Source organism: Oncorhynchus masou, chromosome 15 (genome assembly GCF_036934945.1).
Source record: "Oncorhynchus masou masou isolate Uvic2021 chromosome 15, UVic_Omas_1.1, whole genome shotgun sequence".
Taxonomy (NCBI): domain Eukaryota; kingdom Metazoa; phylum Chordata; class Actinopteri; order Salmoniformes; family Salmonidae; genus Oncorhynchus; species Oncorhynchus masou.
The window spans coordinates 48,694,309-48,711,810 of NC_088226.1; the positions used below are offsets into that span (position 1 = coordinate 48,694,309).

The 17,502-nt window shown below is 47.4% G+C and overlaps 1 protein-coding gene across 2 annotated transcripts in view; it reads left to right on the forward strand.

Moving 5' to 3' along the window:
• The first annotated feature begins 141 nt into the window (after window positions 1-141).
• LOC135556371 (protein Hook homolog 1-like) overlaps window positions 142-17,502 on the forward strand; it is a 28,850-nt gene continuing 11,489 nt past the window's right edge. For both annotated transcript variants that reach the window (XM_064989528.1, XM_064989529.1), the window contains exons 1-8: window positions 142-353; window positions 12,243-12,328; window positions 12,563-12,635; window positions 13,402-13,452; window positions 13,620-13,752; window positions 16,176-16,243; window positions 16,494-16,556; window positions 16,851-16,931. In XM_064989528.1, the coding sequence (XP_064845600.1) occupies window positions 282-353; window positions 12,243-12,328; window positions 12,563-12,635; window positions 13,402-13,452; window positions 13,620-13,752; window positions 16,176-16,243; window positions 16,494-16,556; window positions 16,851-16,931 (627 nt within the window). In that variant the 5' untranslated portion in view covers window positions 142-281. The remainder of the gene's footprint in view (window positions 354-12,242; window positions 12,329-12,562; window positions 12,636-13,401; window positions 13,453-13,619; window positions 13,753-16,175; window positions 16,244-16,493; window positions 16,557-16,850; window positions 16,932-17,502) is intronic.

Consider the following 17,502-nt stretch of genomic DNA (forward strand, 5'->3'; position numbering starts at 1 on the left):
CGGATATTCAATCTGATTGGTCTGTCTGTTACAGTCAGCTCAGTGCCATAGGCGTTTTATTCCTCGTTCTTGCTATTTATCCCGTCAATCCCTGATCCGTCTCAACCGAAAACGTCAAAGCGGCGGCTATTCACGTAGAAACTCACGGGGCTTTTACAGCGTAGTGACCAGGAAACATGCCTACATTACGCAGTTAGCGCTAGAGATCCAACCGCCGCAGGTGAGGTCAAATGCAGAGGGAAGGGAAACCGCGTCGTTGTTGACAGGTGCAGTGAACAATCATGTCTAGCCTTACCCGACGCGGAGAAATGGAGACTGACAAAGTGGTGTTGTGTGAGAGCCTTGCTATATGGGTAAGTATGTCAATGATTTCCGCTGTTCATTCAGAGAGCGCTCTAAAAAGCGTCTGATTGCATGAATGTCTGCTGTTTTACCGATGACGGTATCGTTTACCTATGGCAGGTAGGTTAGTGTTTGCCCATTCATAAACGCTAACCTTTAGGCTAGGGAGGGTGCGCTTTAAGAGCCACGACGCTTGCTCTAAACCAGGGATGGGCAACTTTGATGGGGGTGGGGGCCACAAAAAAATCTGCAGTCATCATGACTGGCCGCAGTGGCTCACTACTCTGTTTACCCACATCCATACACACATGCAGTCACAGCTGGTCCTAGTTTTTTGGGGGCCCTAAGTGAAATGTTGTTGCAAGCAAAACATTTTAGCAGCCCTCTTGACAGCAGAGAGAAACAATTTTAAGTATTACAGTTAATTACCTGCAATTCTACACATTTTGCCTTAGGGTGGGGAGAAATGTGCAGTTTTGTATTTAATATCGCAGCGAGGGTGACTAACAAAATCAATGGGAAAAACCAGTCGGTAATTTAACCATGATTACAAGTTTACATACCTGGCTAAACTAATTTATCAATCTAAATAATGTTAGGTGACATGGGCTAATTGAGTGACTGTCAGTGACATGACATGAGAAGAAATGCTGATGCACAACCAAATTCCATAATTGTATTCTACTATTCTAACTCAACATATATTTTGGGTCAATTGATCTGCTGGTCTAAACATTAACACACATCACTAGCGGTATGGTTTTGGAAATGTATCTTTCATGTCAGTGAGAAATTACAAATTTTCATAAAACAAAAGGTTCAATAACTACACACCTTTTATAGGGTTATGGTTAGTGTTCCCACACGGCCATATCTCCATGTTACATCGCTTGTTGACAGATGACCACCTGTGTTAATTAGCTACCTGTGTGTAAGCCTAACTGAGCAGGAAGGGTAGTTTGTCAATTAGAGGCACACAGCATATGGACCTGTGCAAATGTTATTGTTATTTTACCTGTACTTAACTAGGCATTTCAGTTAAGAACAAATGTTTACTTTCAATGACAACCCACTGTTCCTAGGCTAACTGCCTTCCTGTTCAGGGGCAGAACAACATTAATGACCTTGTCTGCTCGGGGATTTGATCTTGCAACCTTTTGGTTACTTGTCCAACGCTTTCACCACTAGGCTACCTGCCGCCCCAAATCTGCTACAGTAAGTGTATTTTTATTTTATTTGAATAAGTATTTCTTTCTGATCTGAAACATATTTCGAAAACCATTTTTCAAGTGATCATTTTTTACCTTTCCAAACGTTAAAACTAGAGGTCGACCAATTATGATTCTTCAACGCTGATACCGATTTATTGGAGGACCAAAAAAGTCGATACTGATTTAATCGGTCGATTAAAAAAATTGTAATAATGACAATTACAACAATACTGAATTAACACTTATTTTAACTTAATATAAAACATCAATAAAATCAATTTAGCCTCAAATAAATAATGAAACATGTTCAATTTGGTTTAAATAATGCAAAAACAAAGTGTTGGAGAAGAAAGTAATATGTGCCATGTAAAAATGTGGGCCATTGTGTGGAGCGATGGGTAACGATGCTTCGAGTCTGGCTGTTGTCGATGTGTTCCTGGTTCGAGCCCAGGTAGGGGCGAGGAGAGGGACGGAAGCTACACTGCTACACTGGCAATACTATGGTGCCTATAAGAACATCCAATAGTCAAAGGTATATGAAATACAAATGGTATAGAGAGAAATAATCCTATAAATACTAAATTAACTACAACCTAAAACCTCTTAGCTTGGAATATTGAAGTCTCATGTTAAAAGGAACCACCAACCTTCATATGTTGTATAGCTTCCATCCCCCTCCTCGCCCCCACCTGGGCTCGAACCAGGAACACATAGACAACAGTCACACTCGAAGCATCGTTACCCATCGCCCCACAAAAACCGCGGCCCTTGCAGTGCAAGGGGAACAACCACTCCAAATCTAAAAGCGAGTGAAGTTTGAAACAGTATTAGCGCACACCCAGCTAACTAGCTAGCCATTTCACATTGGTTACACCAGCCATTAGGCTGATAGGCTTGAAGTCATAAACAGCGCTGTGCTTGCGAAGAGCTGCTGGCAAAACGCACGAAAGTGCTGTTTGAATGAATGATTACGGGCCTGCTGCTGCTCAGTCAGACTGCTCTATCAAAGCAGACTTAATTATAACATAATAACACACAGAAATACGAGCCTTTGGTCATTAATATGATCGAATCCGGAAACTATCATTTCGAAAACAAAAAGGTTTATTTCAGTGAAATACGGAACCGTTCTGTATTGTAGCGACCCGCACAGACAGCTGTGTGTTATGTGTTAGGCTAGGAGGTGGTTGTGTTGTACTGACCAGTACCCGGTGTTCGCGGGGTCCGGCATGTCAATCAACCTGCTATCTGCCAATCACGGGAATGCCTGGAATGTTCTGATGCCGGGCATCCTGGTGGTTGGCGGAGTGGCATGGAGGGGGGTTGGGCAGGGGGGTGGAGCATTAGAAGTTAAGACCAGGTTCAGCCTTTATTCTCTCTCTCTTACGTCTGGGCTTCCCAAGAGAAGGTCACGATTGGCTTGTGGGTTATCTGTCATCTTTTTGGCGTGTGCTACGGCCCAAACAGTAGCCTGTGTAAAGTTGGTTTAATAAACCGTCAATTCGCAAACTCAAGCCTCTGTCTGGACAATTGTTCATTTATGATCTAGTCAGGTCATTACATTGGTGTCAGAAGTAAAAACGTTGATACAAGTTAGCCAGCTAGCTAGCTGACTTATGTGGCTAGCTACCGTAGGTGAGAACGGGGATTGAAAATGCGTCGAGGGAATCCGAAAGTGAAGGTGGAGGTAGGGGACGATTATGGCCAAGGAGGTGCGTGTGAATGGACGTCGGGGGTTCTGTCTGAGGAGATCGCCAGGGCGTCGGAGCGCAGAGGCCGCTTGAGGGAGGACGTTAGAGCGATGGCGGCTGACGCGGGCATGAGTGCTTCGTCGACTGTATTTCGCGCGGATTCTGGTGGGCGGACCGAAGTGGCGACGCGGCGTGACGAGGAATCTGGGGCTCAGGATGTAAACAAACATGGCGGCGCCCAGTTCCCGGCTGCGTCCGTATCTGTTAAGACCCCGAAGTATTCCGGTAAGGCGGATTGGGAAGCTTTTCATGCTCAGTTTGAACTGTTAGCTCATTTTAGGGGGTGGTCGGATGAAGAAAGGGCACTGCAGTTGGCTTTATGCCTCACGGATGAAGCTCTGGCCTGTTTGATATTGATTAGCCCCGAGTACAGGCATGATTATGGTGCTTTAGTGGGAGCACTGAGGAGGCGCTATGGACAGTGTGTACAGCCCGGGCTACTGCGCTCCAAACTGAGTAATAGACGCAGGCAGCCTGGAGAGCCTCTACGGGTGCTAGCTAATGACATTGAGAGCCTCTCTCGGCGGGCATATGCTCACATGCCCCCCTCCGTGCAGAGCGAGCTAGCACGGGACCGGTTCATACGGGCGCTCTCTCCTACGGAGCTGCGCATACAGACCCAGCTGGCTCATCCTGAGTCATTGCAGACAGCCTTGGAGATGGCTTTGGAGAGGGAGCTGGTGTGGGCTGGGGCTTCAGCTGGGGCTTTGGTGGGGGTGCAGGGAGACACACCCTCTGTGCGAGCTGGGGGGCAGAGCAGCCCGGAGCCGGAAAAGCCTGCTTGGGTGGCCGAAATGACAAAACTCATTCGGGCTGTGTCGCTACAGGCGGCACGAAACACTAGCCCTGGTCCCAGGGTCTGCTGGGGTTGTGGCCAGCCAGGCCATCTGCGCCGAGATTGCCCCATGTCCCCCCAGAGCTCAGGGAAACGGCTCGGGGTCCGCATAGACCGGGTAGTGCAGACCCCTGGCTTTCTATCCCAACCACCATCATCTTCAGGAGGAGCCCACCGGCACAGACGGGGAAGCAAGGCTCCACTTCCCCCAGAAGCAGACGAGGGCAAGCGGATGGAGCCTGTTGTTGTGGTGGGCCGGACCTGTGTTGAGGACTTTTGTCATGTCACTGTGGAGGGGGTGCCCTGCTCCGCCCTGGTGGACACTGGGTCCACAGTAACCCTGGTGAGGCCAGATATTGTGCCAGGTTGGACTCAGTGTGAGCCTACAACTGTGCAGCTCCGCACAGTCACAGGTGAGCTGGCACCCATGAAAGGGAAGGGAATAATGACTCTGACAGTAGGGGGCAGGACTGTGCGTCATCCTGTGTGGGTGGCGGCTGTGCAGGACCCTTGTATCCTGGGGTTGGACTTTCTTAGGAGCACAGGCTGCCAGTTAGACCTAAATAGGGGCACACTGAGCTTCCAGGGAGGGACGGAAGTCACCATGGCTCCCCCTAATGTCACATTCACTCAACCCAACAAACCCTTTACTCCAACAGTTAAAGCAGCAGAGACTCATGGCTGCGCCCCCTCCCCCACAGCTGTGTGTGACTTTTCCCCAGTCCCCCTGTCACCTACGGCGGTGTGTTACATTCCCCAGCTACCTCCATGACACAGCCCTCTGTGAGCCCGGGCCGCAACCCCCCAGCCCAGCTACCCCAGATGGGAGAGGAGAGGACACTGTCTGCAGTGAGGGAGATATGGGGGAGGAACTGTGTTGGTCTTGACCCCGAGCAGCAGGAACGGTTGTGGCAGTTGCTGTTTGAATTCAGAGACAGCTTTGCGTTGAGTGAGGAAGAGGTGGGTCAGACTCATCTGGTGCAGCATGAGATCGACACAGGTGATGCTCGACCCATCAAGATGCGTCCCCGCCGTATCCCGCTGGCACGCCAGGAGGCGGCAGACAAGGCTGTGTTGGAGATGCAGCGGGCAGACTTCATTGAGCCCTCAGACAGCCCCTGGGCGGCGCCAGTCGTCATGGTTCCGAAGAAGGGGGGCAAGCTGAGGTTCTGTGCGGACTACAGGCGGCTGAATGAGGTAATCAGGAAGGACTCATACCCCATACCACGTATCGATGAGTCGCTGGACCTGGTTAGGGGGTCCTCCTGGTTCTCCTCACTAGACCTCCGCAGTGGCTACTGGCAGGTGCCCCTCTCCCCAGAGGCCAGAGCCAAAACTGCGTTCTCCACTAACAGAGGACACTGGCAGTTCAAGGTCCTGTGCTTTGGCCTGTGCAACGCTCCAGCTACTTTTGAGCGTTTGATGGACAGGGTGCTGGATGGCATCCCCGACAGCAGTGTCTGGTATACCTCGATGACATCCTGGCCCATGGCAGCTCCTTCCAGTCAGCCCTGGGGCGCTACGGCGTGTGCTGGAGAGGGTGGCTGCCGCAGGTCTGAAGCTCCACCCCGAGAAGTGCCACTTCATGAGGAGAGAGGTGTCCTTCTTGGGCCACCGAGTGGGGAAGGAGGGGATCAGCACCATGGAGGACAAGGTAGGGGCTGTCAGAGACTGGCCCACCCCCACCGACCAGCGTCAGCTGAAGAGCTTCCTGGGCCTGGCCTCGTACTACAGGAGGTTTGTACGGGGCTTCTCAAGCGTTGCTGCTCCACTGAACCGCCTGCTGCCGAAGGACAAGGCTTTCACTTGGACAGTGGAGTGTGAGGAGGCGTTCAACACCCTCAAACGTGCACTGATCGGGGCCCCCGTGCTCGCCCCCCCTGACCTCACCTTGCCCTTTATCCTGGACACAGACGCGAGCAATGTGGGCATGGGTGGGGTGCTGGCCCAGGTGGGGCCAGAGGGGGAGAGAGTGGTGGCGTACTTCAGCAAAACATTTGACAAACATGAGCGCCGCTACTGTGTCACCCGGCGGGAGCTCTTGGCTGTTGTGGCTTCCGTCAAACACTTCAAGTACTACCTGGGTGGTCTGCCCTTTACTGTAAGGACTGACCACTCTGCTCTCCAGTGGCTCATGTCTTTCAGAGAGCCAGAGGGGCAGGTGGCACGCTGGTTGGAGGAGCTTCAGCCGTATGACTTCACGGTGGTGCACAGGGCAGGGGCAGGGGCACGCCACTCCAACGCCGACGCCATGTCCCGTCGGCCCTGTACTGCAGACGGCTGCCGCCACTGTGAACGGAGAGAGGGATGGGAGAGAGAGCTGCGGGAAGAGGAGGGTGTCTGTGCCACAGTGTGTCGGGCGAGCGGGCCTGTCTGCTGCGAGCTGCAGACTGTCGACGTGGCTGAATGGCGGCAGCAGCAGGGACGGGACACAGACCTACAGCCAGTGTTTCAGTGGGTAGAGGCGCAGGTGAGGCCACCATGGGAAGAGGTGACAGCGCTCTCACTCGCGACCAAGGGGTTGTGGTCGAAGTTTGAGAGACTGCGGCTGGCTGATGGCGTGCTACAGCGGGCATGGAAGGAGTCAGCTACGGGAGAGGAGAGGTGGCAGGTGGTGGTCCCAAAAGCATTGCGGGAGGCTGTGCTCCAGAGTACTCATGGGGGGGTGGGGACTGGACACTTTGGGGTCACAAAAACACTGCGCCGTCTCCGTCAGGGCTTCTACTGGGGGCAGCACAAGAGGGATGTGGAGGACTTTTGTCGCCGCTGTGACAACTGCACAGTGAGAAAGGGCCCCCCAGGCCGCTCTCATGCTCAGCTCCAATAGTTCCCAGTGGGGGCTCCCATGGAGAGGGTGGGAGTGGATGTAGTTTGGCCGTTCCCCACCACAGACAGTGGAAACCGCTGGGTGCTCACGGCCATGGACTATTTCACAAAATGGCCCGAGGCCTATGCTCTGCCTGACCAGGAGGCAGAGACCATCGTCGACGCCCTGACAGCGGGGATGTTCAGCAGGTTTGGAGCTGCAGAGTCCATCCACAGCGACCAAGGCAGAAACTTTGAGTCCCGTGTGTTCGCCACCATGTGTGAGAGGCTGGGTATGCACAAGACCCGCACTACTCCTCTCCATCCTCAAAGTGATGGCCTTGTGGAGCGCTTCAACAAAACGCTTGGACAGCAGCTGGCCATCGTCTCTTCCAAACACCAGCGTGACTGGGACAAGCACCTGCCTATGGTCCTCATGGCATGCCGCTCCGCTGTCCAAGACTCCACCTCCTGCACGCCTGCCCTCCTCATGCTGGGGAGAGATCCGCACCCCTGCGGAGATGGCGTTTGGTCGGCCCCTGGATAGCCCTCATGTTCCTCCGGGGCCGGAGTATGCCCGGAGACTCCAGGACCGCCTGGAGACAGCCCACACCTTCGCCAGAGAGCAGCTGGTGAATGCAGGTGTGAGGCAGAAAAGGAACTATGACGTGCACACCCGGGGAAGGCACTTTGTGGCTGGGGAGCTGGTCTGGGTCTACAGCCCCCTAAGGAAAAAAGGCAAATGCCCCAAGTTGGACAGTCACTGGGTGGGACCCTGCAGTGTCCTGGAGAGGGTAGGGGAGGTTGTGTACCGGGTGCAGCTTCCTCCCAGGGGGAGAAAGGTGGCACTGCACCGGGACAGGTTAGCCCCATACAGAGGGGCCTCTTTTCCCCAAACCCCAGGAACCCCCACAATTCCCCTCTCTGGCAATGACATTCTCCAGGCACCCACCCTCAGGTGCCGCAGACAAGGCTCCAGACAGCCCACTCCCCCTGTCTCCCCCCCTGTGTCACCGCGTGGTTCCCCAGAGCCACGGACTGTATTACCCGTTCCCGCTTCCTTGTCCCCCATATCCCTGCCTTCATCCCCTGGTTCCCAGAGGGGCACTCTGCGACCATCACGGCCACGCAGGCAAAGGAGACCTCCGGGTCGCTTCAGAGACTTTGTTTGTTCCCTCGGGGACGAGGGACTTTGTGGTGGGGGGCTGTGTAGCGACCCGCACAGACAGCTGTGTGTTATGTGTTAGGCTAGGAGGTGGTTGTGTTGTACTGACCAGTACCCGGTGTTCACAGGGGTCCGGCATGTCAATCAACCTGCTATCTGCCAATCACGGGAATGCCTGGAATGTTCTGATGCCGGGCATCCTGGTGGTTGGCGGAGTGGCGTGGAGGGGGTTGGGCAGGGGGTGGAGCATTAGAAGTTAAGACCAGGTTCAGCCTTTATTCTCTCTCTCTTACGTCTGGGCTTCCCAAGAGAAGGTCACGATTGGCTTGTGGGTTATCTGTCATCTTTTTGGCGTGTGCTACGGCCCAAACAGTAGCCTGTGTAAAGTTGGTTTAATAAACCGTCAATTCGCAAACTCAAGCCTCTGTCTGGACAATTGTTCATTTAAATGTAAATGTAAATGATCTAGTCAGGTCATTACAGTATTTTATCTAACGGGTGGCATCCCTAAGTCTAAATATTCTTGTTACATTGCACAACCTTCAATGTATGTCATAATTACGTAAAATTCTGGCAAATTAGTTCGCAATGAGCCAGGCAGCCTGAACTGTTGCATATACCCTGACTGCGTGCAATGAACGCAAGAGAAATGCCACAATTTTACCTGGTTAATATTGCCTGCTAAACTGGATCAGTAGTTATAACTAGAGATTATGATTGACTGTTTTTTTTCTACGAAAAGTTTAATGCTAGCTAGCAATTTACCTTGGCTTCTACTACATTCGCGGAACAGGCAGGCTACTCGTGGAGTGCAATGGTTAGAGCGTTGGACTAGTTAACTGTGCGATTGCAAGATTGGAACCCCTGAGCTGACAAGGTGAAAATCTGTCGTTCTGCCCCTGAACAAGGCAGTTAACCCACAGTTCTTAGGCAATCATTGAAAATAAGAATGTGTTCTTAACTGACTTGCCTAGTTAAATAAAAGGTTATTAATAATCGGAAGTCAGCGCCCAAAAATACAGATTTCCGATTGATTAGGGCCAATTTAAAGTTTTCATAACAATCGGCCATTCCGATTAATCGGTCGACCTCTAGTTGATACCATTCTCTTTTACATTTTACTTTGTAAAAATAAGCTGTTATGGGACGGTTTTATTGACTGACTCTATTATTAACCAAATGTATTGTAACAGAAGCGAAAACATGCTATGTGTTGCAGTAGGCCTTTAGAATAATTTAAAACGTATCTTTGACGCTATCCAAGTTTATGAGCGGGAAACAAATGATGCCAGTCAACTTGCACCGCTGGCCCATCGAAACTACACCTAAACTATACTGAAACTAATTTCTCACATAATAAGATTTGGCCTATAGACTATTACTTTTACAATAATCTGATGAGTGATAATATTAGGTTTATCAGTTATCAAATTGTACATGAAGAGAATGGCTCATCTTGTAATTGACAGATGCAGGGAAAGAAGCATCACTTTATCAAATCCTCCTTCAGTCACTTGCAGGTAGAACATTTTCATTTATATAAAGTATCAGAAAGAGCATATTCTGCAGTTTCTATTACACTTACTTTTGTCAAATAACTCAACTGTGACTGAGTTGAATGCTGAACTGAATGATGAGGGTGATTGAATTTAGAACAATGTAGTGTAATGATGATGAAGAATTGTGGGCGGTCTAATTATTTTATTATGAATGGAAATGGTATATACTTTCCCCTGGGAGTGTAACATACAATGTGTGTAGTTCACAATGGCAATCCGGACCAAAAGAATGGACGCACTGACAGCATTGTAAATGCTGCAAAATTTAGATGAGTTGGAGTCTGATGGCGGATCTGATATTGAGCTTGAAATCGACGTTGCTGATGAAGTCTCTTCATTTGATTCTGATGTTGACTTTGAGCCTCCGCCTCTGATGCCTGAGCCTCGCCGCAGAAAAACCATAAGAGCCAACGGAGAGAGGGATCCCAACTGCCACGGCGAGACAGGAGTCTGGGAGGGATGGCACGGTTAGGGTAGAAAAGAGTGACGAGTTTATGTGACATGAAGATGTTGCAGCCCATCAGAGATTGGACTGTTGTTTATGCGCACAGAAAAGGAAACAGTGCGTGGGACATATCTCTGGATAAACTCAAAGCATTTATTGCACTCTCGTACTGGATGTCCGCGGTGCCTACGGCGGAAAGAGTATGGATGTGGAGTCATTTTAGTCTGATAGGTATGAGGTGGACTTTCACCATGCCGCGCAACCGCTTCTGAGAGATTATGCGACACATGCGGCAGGTGTACACGAAACAAGGCCCATGAAAACTGTGTGCAGAGCAACCGATTTGTTTGTTTGTTTGTCTTGCGCACGCAAAGCCCAAAGCTGTGTGCTGACTGTGGGCCCGAAGCATAAAGAGAAGACGAGATCGATTAATGCGATAAGGCACGCGTATAAGAGCAAAACACAGTGTTGGATACCATCAACAAATTACTGTTGTATATCTTGTCATTAATGTTTTTCTACAAATATTTCTTTATGCAATTCATCCTTTACAATTGTTCATGCACTGGTGCTTTTGTTTTAGGAATAAGGCAAATAATTTCACATGTGCAGCTGGCTGGTTATAATATCTTTTTCGTTTCTACTTTGTCAAAAGAAGCTGGAACTGGACTTCATGATTTACTATAACTCTATTACTAATCATATCTACAAATAAAGTTGATCAAATGGATTACACTGTATCATATGGGAAACTAAAATAGGCTGGATGCCAAGGGAAGCCAGGCTTCCCCAAAAAATGGACCAATTAAAAAAAAAATATATATATATTTTTTTTCATCTCTCTGTGTTTCATAATTTTCTGTCAATTCGCAAGAGGCTGAATGTATCTCACAGTAGAAAGCATCCAAGCCAGTGAAACAGCCCCCCGGTCTCTCTACGTGTAGGCCATCTATCTGATGCTGTCTGGTCCAAACCAGGATGACATTGTTACCACCCATAGTATTGAAGGCAAGGGAAGCCGGCGAGCATCTGGCCTCCCTTGACAAAAAAAAGTACACAATGTGTCAATCAGCATTGAACTAAACTGAGCGAGCTCAACTGTGAATGGTCCTGCCGCAACAACAAAAGAAGTGTCATGGGAAGCCAGCTTGGATTTTGGCGTCACTCCTATCAAATCCCATTGAGGACATACAGCAATTCAAGTTTTTCTGTCAATAATGTATCTCGTTGTGTTGTCCTCTGGTGGCTAGTGAGCTAGCTAGCTAAAATTGGGCCTTTCCATTCGCCATGGATGGAGATAAGGATTTCGACTTATAGTTTTACTTAATTCTCTGTACTGGCCAATGATTCTAATCAAACCATCAGAATCGGCTTGGCTTCCCCAGTGATTTTACCCACGCACCGCTACTGAGTGGGGATACGTTGTATACCTGCTGCGTATACCCTCCACTACACAACTGTTAATAACCAAACCCCCTCCGAAATGTATGTTAATCGCTCAGCACCACTGTTTTCTCAAATTAAATTCAGCATAAAAAAAGGAGCACATTTTTAAGTTTGTTCCAACTGAGCGAGTCTGACCACAAACAATGCGCATGATGGATACTTTTTGTCTTCTTCTAATGCCTCTTAAGGGGAAAGTAATCCAAAAGTAACTGAAAGTAACCAGTTTACGTTGCTGAGTTTGGGTAATCCAAAAGTTACATTACTGATTACAATTAGAGGTCTCAACCTTTGTCACAGGCTTTCACCTCATGAGCGAAGCCTGGGAGCTGAGGCTAGTGGTCATCTGACATCATGGAGAACAGTCCTGGAGGGTGAATTATTCACAAATCCACCGTAGCCGAGCTTAGAAGCATTTCTCTCTGGGGCTGTCTCCCAGTCTCAATTGACACAAGCTTTCTCTCTTTCTGACCAAGGTTTGTCTCTTTTCTATCTGCACACCCATGACATATGTTTGATGGTTCACGATAGGCTTTGCAACTTGATGCTATACGATGAATGCAAATGGAGATAGATATCAGTGTCTCCAACTGCCTCCCCCTTTTCTCATTCCTGTCCCAGCGTCTCCCCTTCTCCTCGGTCTCTACTCTAACCTGTGCTATTCTCACCGTTTGTATCACCCTCAGCTCCAGACCTTCAACACTGCAGCACCATGTACGACTGTAGAGGAGCTGACCACTGGAGCTGCCATTTCTCAGGCCCTGCATCAGATGTGAAGAACATGCATACACACACAATTCACAGTATACGTCCAGGCTGCAGAGACATGAATTTATACTGACAATCTTACCCTGGCTGAATATTAAACACACTGGAGTCGGGTATCAGTCAGATTCTGGGGTTGGATATTTTCTGATTTGAATACGGTTGTTTAGTAGACTTTTTTTGTCCAATGCTTATGCGTGTGTGTGTGTGTGTGTGTGTGTGTGTGTGTTGTGCAATGCAGAGATCCAGTGTGGTTCAGTGAGAGTTGGCTTGGTCGCATTAAAGAAGATGTTGGGAATAACTGGAGACTGAAGGTGCTGAACTCCATACATACCTCTTTCTGTCCATCCCTTCTCTCCCTTCCCTCTTTCTCTCTGTACCTCCATCCCTAATTCCCTTGCAATCTTTCCTTCCTTCTCTGCTTCCATCCCTCCTTCCCCTCTCCCTCCTTCTTTCCCTCCCCTACTGACCTCACAGATTACTGCACCTGTACATAGCCCACCTATAATTTAGCCCCAACAACTATCTCTTTCCCTACTGTATTTAATTTATTTTGCTCCTTTGCACCCCATTATTTTTATTTCTACTTTGCACATTCTTCCATTGCAAATCTACCATTCCAGTGTTTTACTTGCTATATTGTATTTACTTTGCCACCATGGCCTTTTTTTGCCTTTACCTCCCTTATCTCACCTCATTTGCTCACATCGTATATAGACTTGTTTATACTGTATTATTGACTGTATGTTTGTTTTGCTCCATGTGTAACTCTGTTGTTGTATGTGTCGAACTGCTTTGCTTTTTCTTGGCCAGGTCGCAATTGTAAATGAGAACTTGTTCTCAACTTGCCTACCTGGTTAAATAAAGGTGAAATAAAAATTAAATAAAATAAAAAAAGCCAGTGTGGCTGCTCTCTGCTGGCCCTGTCAGTATTTTAGCCAGCCATTGGCCTGTCAGGTATCCTCTCCAGATCAGAGAAGACTCACTCAAAATGTTTCCATAGCTCACAGTGAAGAGATTCTTTGAGGTGTAAACTTTGTTTTTTTTGTAGAGTGATGAGTGTGTAACTTCTTTCTCCAGATTAACAACCTGAAGAAGATCCTTCAGATGATGGTGGATTACTACAATGAGGTCAGTAGAAGCACTGATTTAAAACCCTTTATGTCTGGTTCTATTCTCTTTCTATGTCACTGGGTCCTGAGCCAGCAGATCTCAGACTTCTCCCTCCCAGACCTAGTCCAGGTAATAACTGTTTAATGTCTAGTTATAACTGTTATATTCTCTTTCTATGTCACTAGGTCCTGAGCCAGCAGATCCAGGAGTTCCCCCTGCCAGACCTGGTGAAGGTGGCAGAACACTCAGACCCTATAGAACTGGGACGACTGCTGCAGCTCACACTGGGCTGTGCTGTCAAATGTGAACGCAAGCAAGGTATTACGCTTACACACACACACACACACACACACACAGTGTATTCGGAATGTTTTCAGACACCTTCACCCTCCACTTCACTTTGTTTTCACTTTTTCACTATTGTGTTACAGCCTTACTCTAATATTGGTGAAATAGTTCCCCCCCCCTCAATATACACACAATACCCCATCATGTTAAAGCAAAAATAGGTTCAGACATTTCAAAATTATTAATACATTTTTTTAAAATTCCATTTACATAAGTATTCAGACCCTTTACTCAGTACTTTGTTAAGCCATCTTTGGCAGCGATTACAGCCTTGAGTCTTCTTGGGTATAACGCTACAAGCTTGGCACACCTGTAATTGGGGAGTTTCTCCCATTCTTCTCAGCAGATCCTCTCAAGCTCTGTCAGGTTGGATGGGGAGCGTCACTGCACAGCGATTTATTTTCTACAGACAATTCCTTTGACCTCATAGCTTGGTTTTTGCTCTGATGTGCACTGTCAACTCTGGGACATTAAATCATGTCCAATCAGTTGAATTTACCACAGGTGGACTCCACTCAACAGTAATGTGTGTAGATTGATGAAGAAAATGTTTTATTTAATCAATTTCAGAATAAGGCTGTAACATAACAAAATGTGGAAAAAGTCTGAATACTTTCCCGAATGCACTGTATATACCGTGCCTTGCGAAAGTATCCGGCCCCATTGAACTTTGTGACCTTTTGCCACATTTCAAGCTTCAAACAGAAAGATATAAAACTGTATTTTTTTTGTGAAGAATCAACAACAAGTGGGACACAATCATGAAGTGGAACGACATTTATTGGATAATTCAAACTTTTTTTAACAAATCAAAAACTGAAAAATTGGGCGTGCAAAATTATTCAGCCCCCTTAAGTTAATACTTTGTATCGCCACCTTTTGCTGCGATTACAGCTGTAAGTCGCTTGGGGTATGTCTCTATCAGTTTTGCACATCGAGAGACTGAAATTTTTTCCCATTCCTCCTTGCAAAACAGCTCGAGCTCAGTGAGGTTGGATGGAGAGCATTTGTGAACAGCAGTTTTCAGTTCTTTCCACAGATTCTCGATTGGATTCAGGTCTGGACTTTGACTTGGCCATTCTAACACCTGGATATGTTTATTTTTGAACCATTCCATTGTAGATTTTGCTTTATGTTTTGGATCATTGTCTTGTTGGAAGACAAATCTCCGTCCCAGTCTCAGGTCTTTTGCAGACTCCATCAGGTTTTCTTCCAGAATGGTCCTGTATTTGGCTCCAACCATCTTCCCATCAATTTTAACCATCTTCCCTGTACCTGCTGAAGAAAAGCAGGCCTAAACCATGATGGTGCCACCACCTTGTTTGACAGTGGGGATGGTGTGTTCAAGGTGATGAGCTGTGTTGCTTTTACGCCAAACATAACGTTTTGCATTGTTGCCAAAAAGTTCAATTTTGGTTTCATCTGACCAGAGCACCTTCTTCCACATGCTTGGTGTGTCTCCCAGGTGGCTTGTGGCAAACTTTAAACAACACTTTTTATGGATATCTTTAAGAAATGGCTTTCTTCTTGCCACGCTTCCATAAAGGCCAGATTTGTGCAATATACGACTGATTGTTGTCCTATGGACAGAGTCTCCCACCTCAGCTGTAGATCTCTGCAGTTCATCCAGAGTGATCATGGGCCTCTTGGCTGCATCTCTGATCAGTCTTCTCCTTGTATGAGCTGAAAGTTTAGAGGGATGGCCAGGTCTTGGTAGATTTGCAGTGGTCTGATACTCCATCCATTTCAATATTATCGCTTGCACAGTGCTCCTTGGGATGTTTAAAGCTTGGGAAATCTTTTTGTATCCAAATCCGGCTTTAAACTTCTTCACAACAGTATCTCGGACCTGCCTGGTGTGTTCCTTGTTCTTCATGATGCTCTCTGAGCTTTTAACGGACCTCTGAGACTATCACAGTGCAGGTGCATTTATACGGAGACTTGATTACACACAGGTGGATTGTATTTATCATCATTAGTCATTTAGGTCAACATTGGATCATTCAGAGATCCTCACTGAACTTCCGGAGAGAGTTTGCTGCACTGAAAGTAAAGGGGCTGAATAATTTTGCACGCCTAATTTTTCAGTTTTTGATTTGTTAAAAAAGTTTGAAATATCCAATAAATGTCGTTCCACTTCATGATTGTGTCCCACTTGTTGTTGATTCTTCACAAAAAAATACAGTTTTATATCTTTATGTTTGAAGACTGAAATGTGGCAAAAGGTTGCAAAGTTCAAGGGGGCCGGATACTTTCGCAAGGCACTGTGTACACACACATACACACACACACGGTGCAGTCACAGACTGACACCCAAAACAAAAACTATGTGCGCATATTAGTGTGTAATCCTCTCTTTTTCCTTTCCCTCCGCTCTCTCTCTTCCTCTCCAGAGTACATCCAGATCATCTTGACTCTGGAGGAGTCCGTACAGCATGTGGTGATGACAGCCCTTCAGGAGGTGAGGCTTAGCCTGACCAGGGCCATTCTCTCTGATTGATTTCAAATAGTTTGTCATGCATGGTATGATCTTACAATTGCCCATTTGTGTTAAAAAAGCCATTTACCAATACTGTGATGTTGATAAAGTACATGTCATGACATCTCTTTGGCTTTAGAAAGTCATTTTAGAACACCTGTGGCATGTGAATGAGTAGTATTGTTGTTGGCTCTAACCAAACCTGTACCATGTCTCTGTCTCTGTGTGTTAGCTGATGAGTAAAGAGAACATGGCCCAGTTTGGAGCAGAGCCACCGGGGGACATAGAATCACAGGTGAGAGGAGGAGATCCACTGTGTTTGGCCTCTAATAGTCTGTTGTGTTGTTGCTGACAGTTCATATTTCTCTAATGTTGACACTGGTGGACCTGGAACAAGAGGTGAGAGGAGATCCACTGTGCTAGGCATCTAATAGAATGCTGTTGTCTTTATTATAGTTGTTGTTTGCATATCTCTCAATAGTTGACTGCTTGTCTTACTCTTTAATTAGTACTGCGATATTGTCATCTCTCCTTGGAGCTGCTGAAGTAGGCTTTAGAGCTGTATTGTTAAGTGTGTTTGTGTGTGTAGTTGAAGGCTCTCGAGGACCTGGCAGATCTGATGGCAGAAAATGAGGAGCTAGCCCAGCGCTGTCAGGAACTCGACGTACAGGTATATACAGATTTTAAGTACTTTATTTGAATCCACAAATCACATTACCTCATAAAGGATTCATACATTTCAAAGGTTGTTCATACGAGGACACTTAAGGAAACAAAAAGCACCTTCACCTCCACACAGCTCGGCTGCCCATAACGGCAGGCTTGCAATCTGAAGGTCACATACTGTAAGCCTATGTATGTGGCCGAGGATGCCAAATATCAATGACACACACACAACCCTGGTACTGTATAAACTGGGTCTGTGTTATGTGCTGTGATGCCAAAGGCTATTGTCTGTGGCTGGTGTAGCAGAAGGGCTGTGGTTTTACAGACTAAGCCACTGCTCTTCCCCTACCTGCTCTCTCTGCCATACCCTGCTCTGCCTGGCTGGGGAAAACCATAGTACAGGACACATTTCTGCTATTGGTTACTGATTAGGTCAAGTCCATGTTGTATGGGCCTCTCGTGTCTCCAGATCGAGTTGTTACAGTAGATCACCAGTGTCTCTCTTCAAGGACACACAGAGAGGTAAGTCAACATGGCTGCTCGTCGTCAAGGCGGACAAAAAACATCTAATCCCT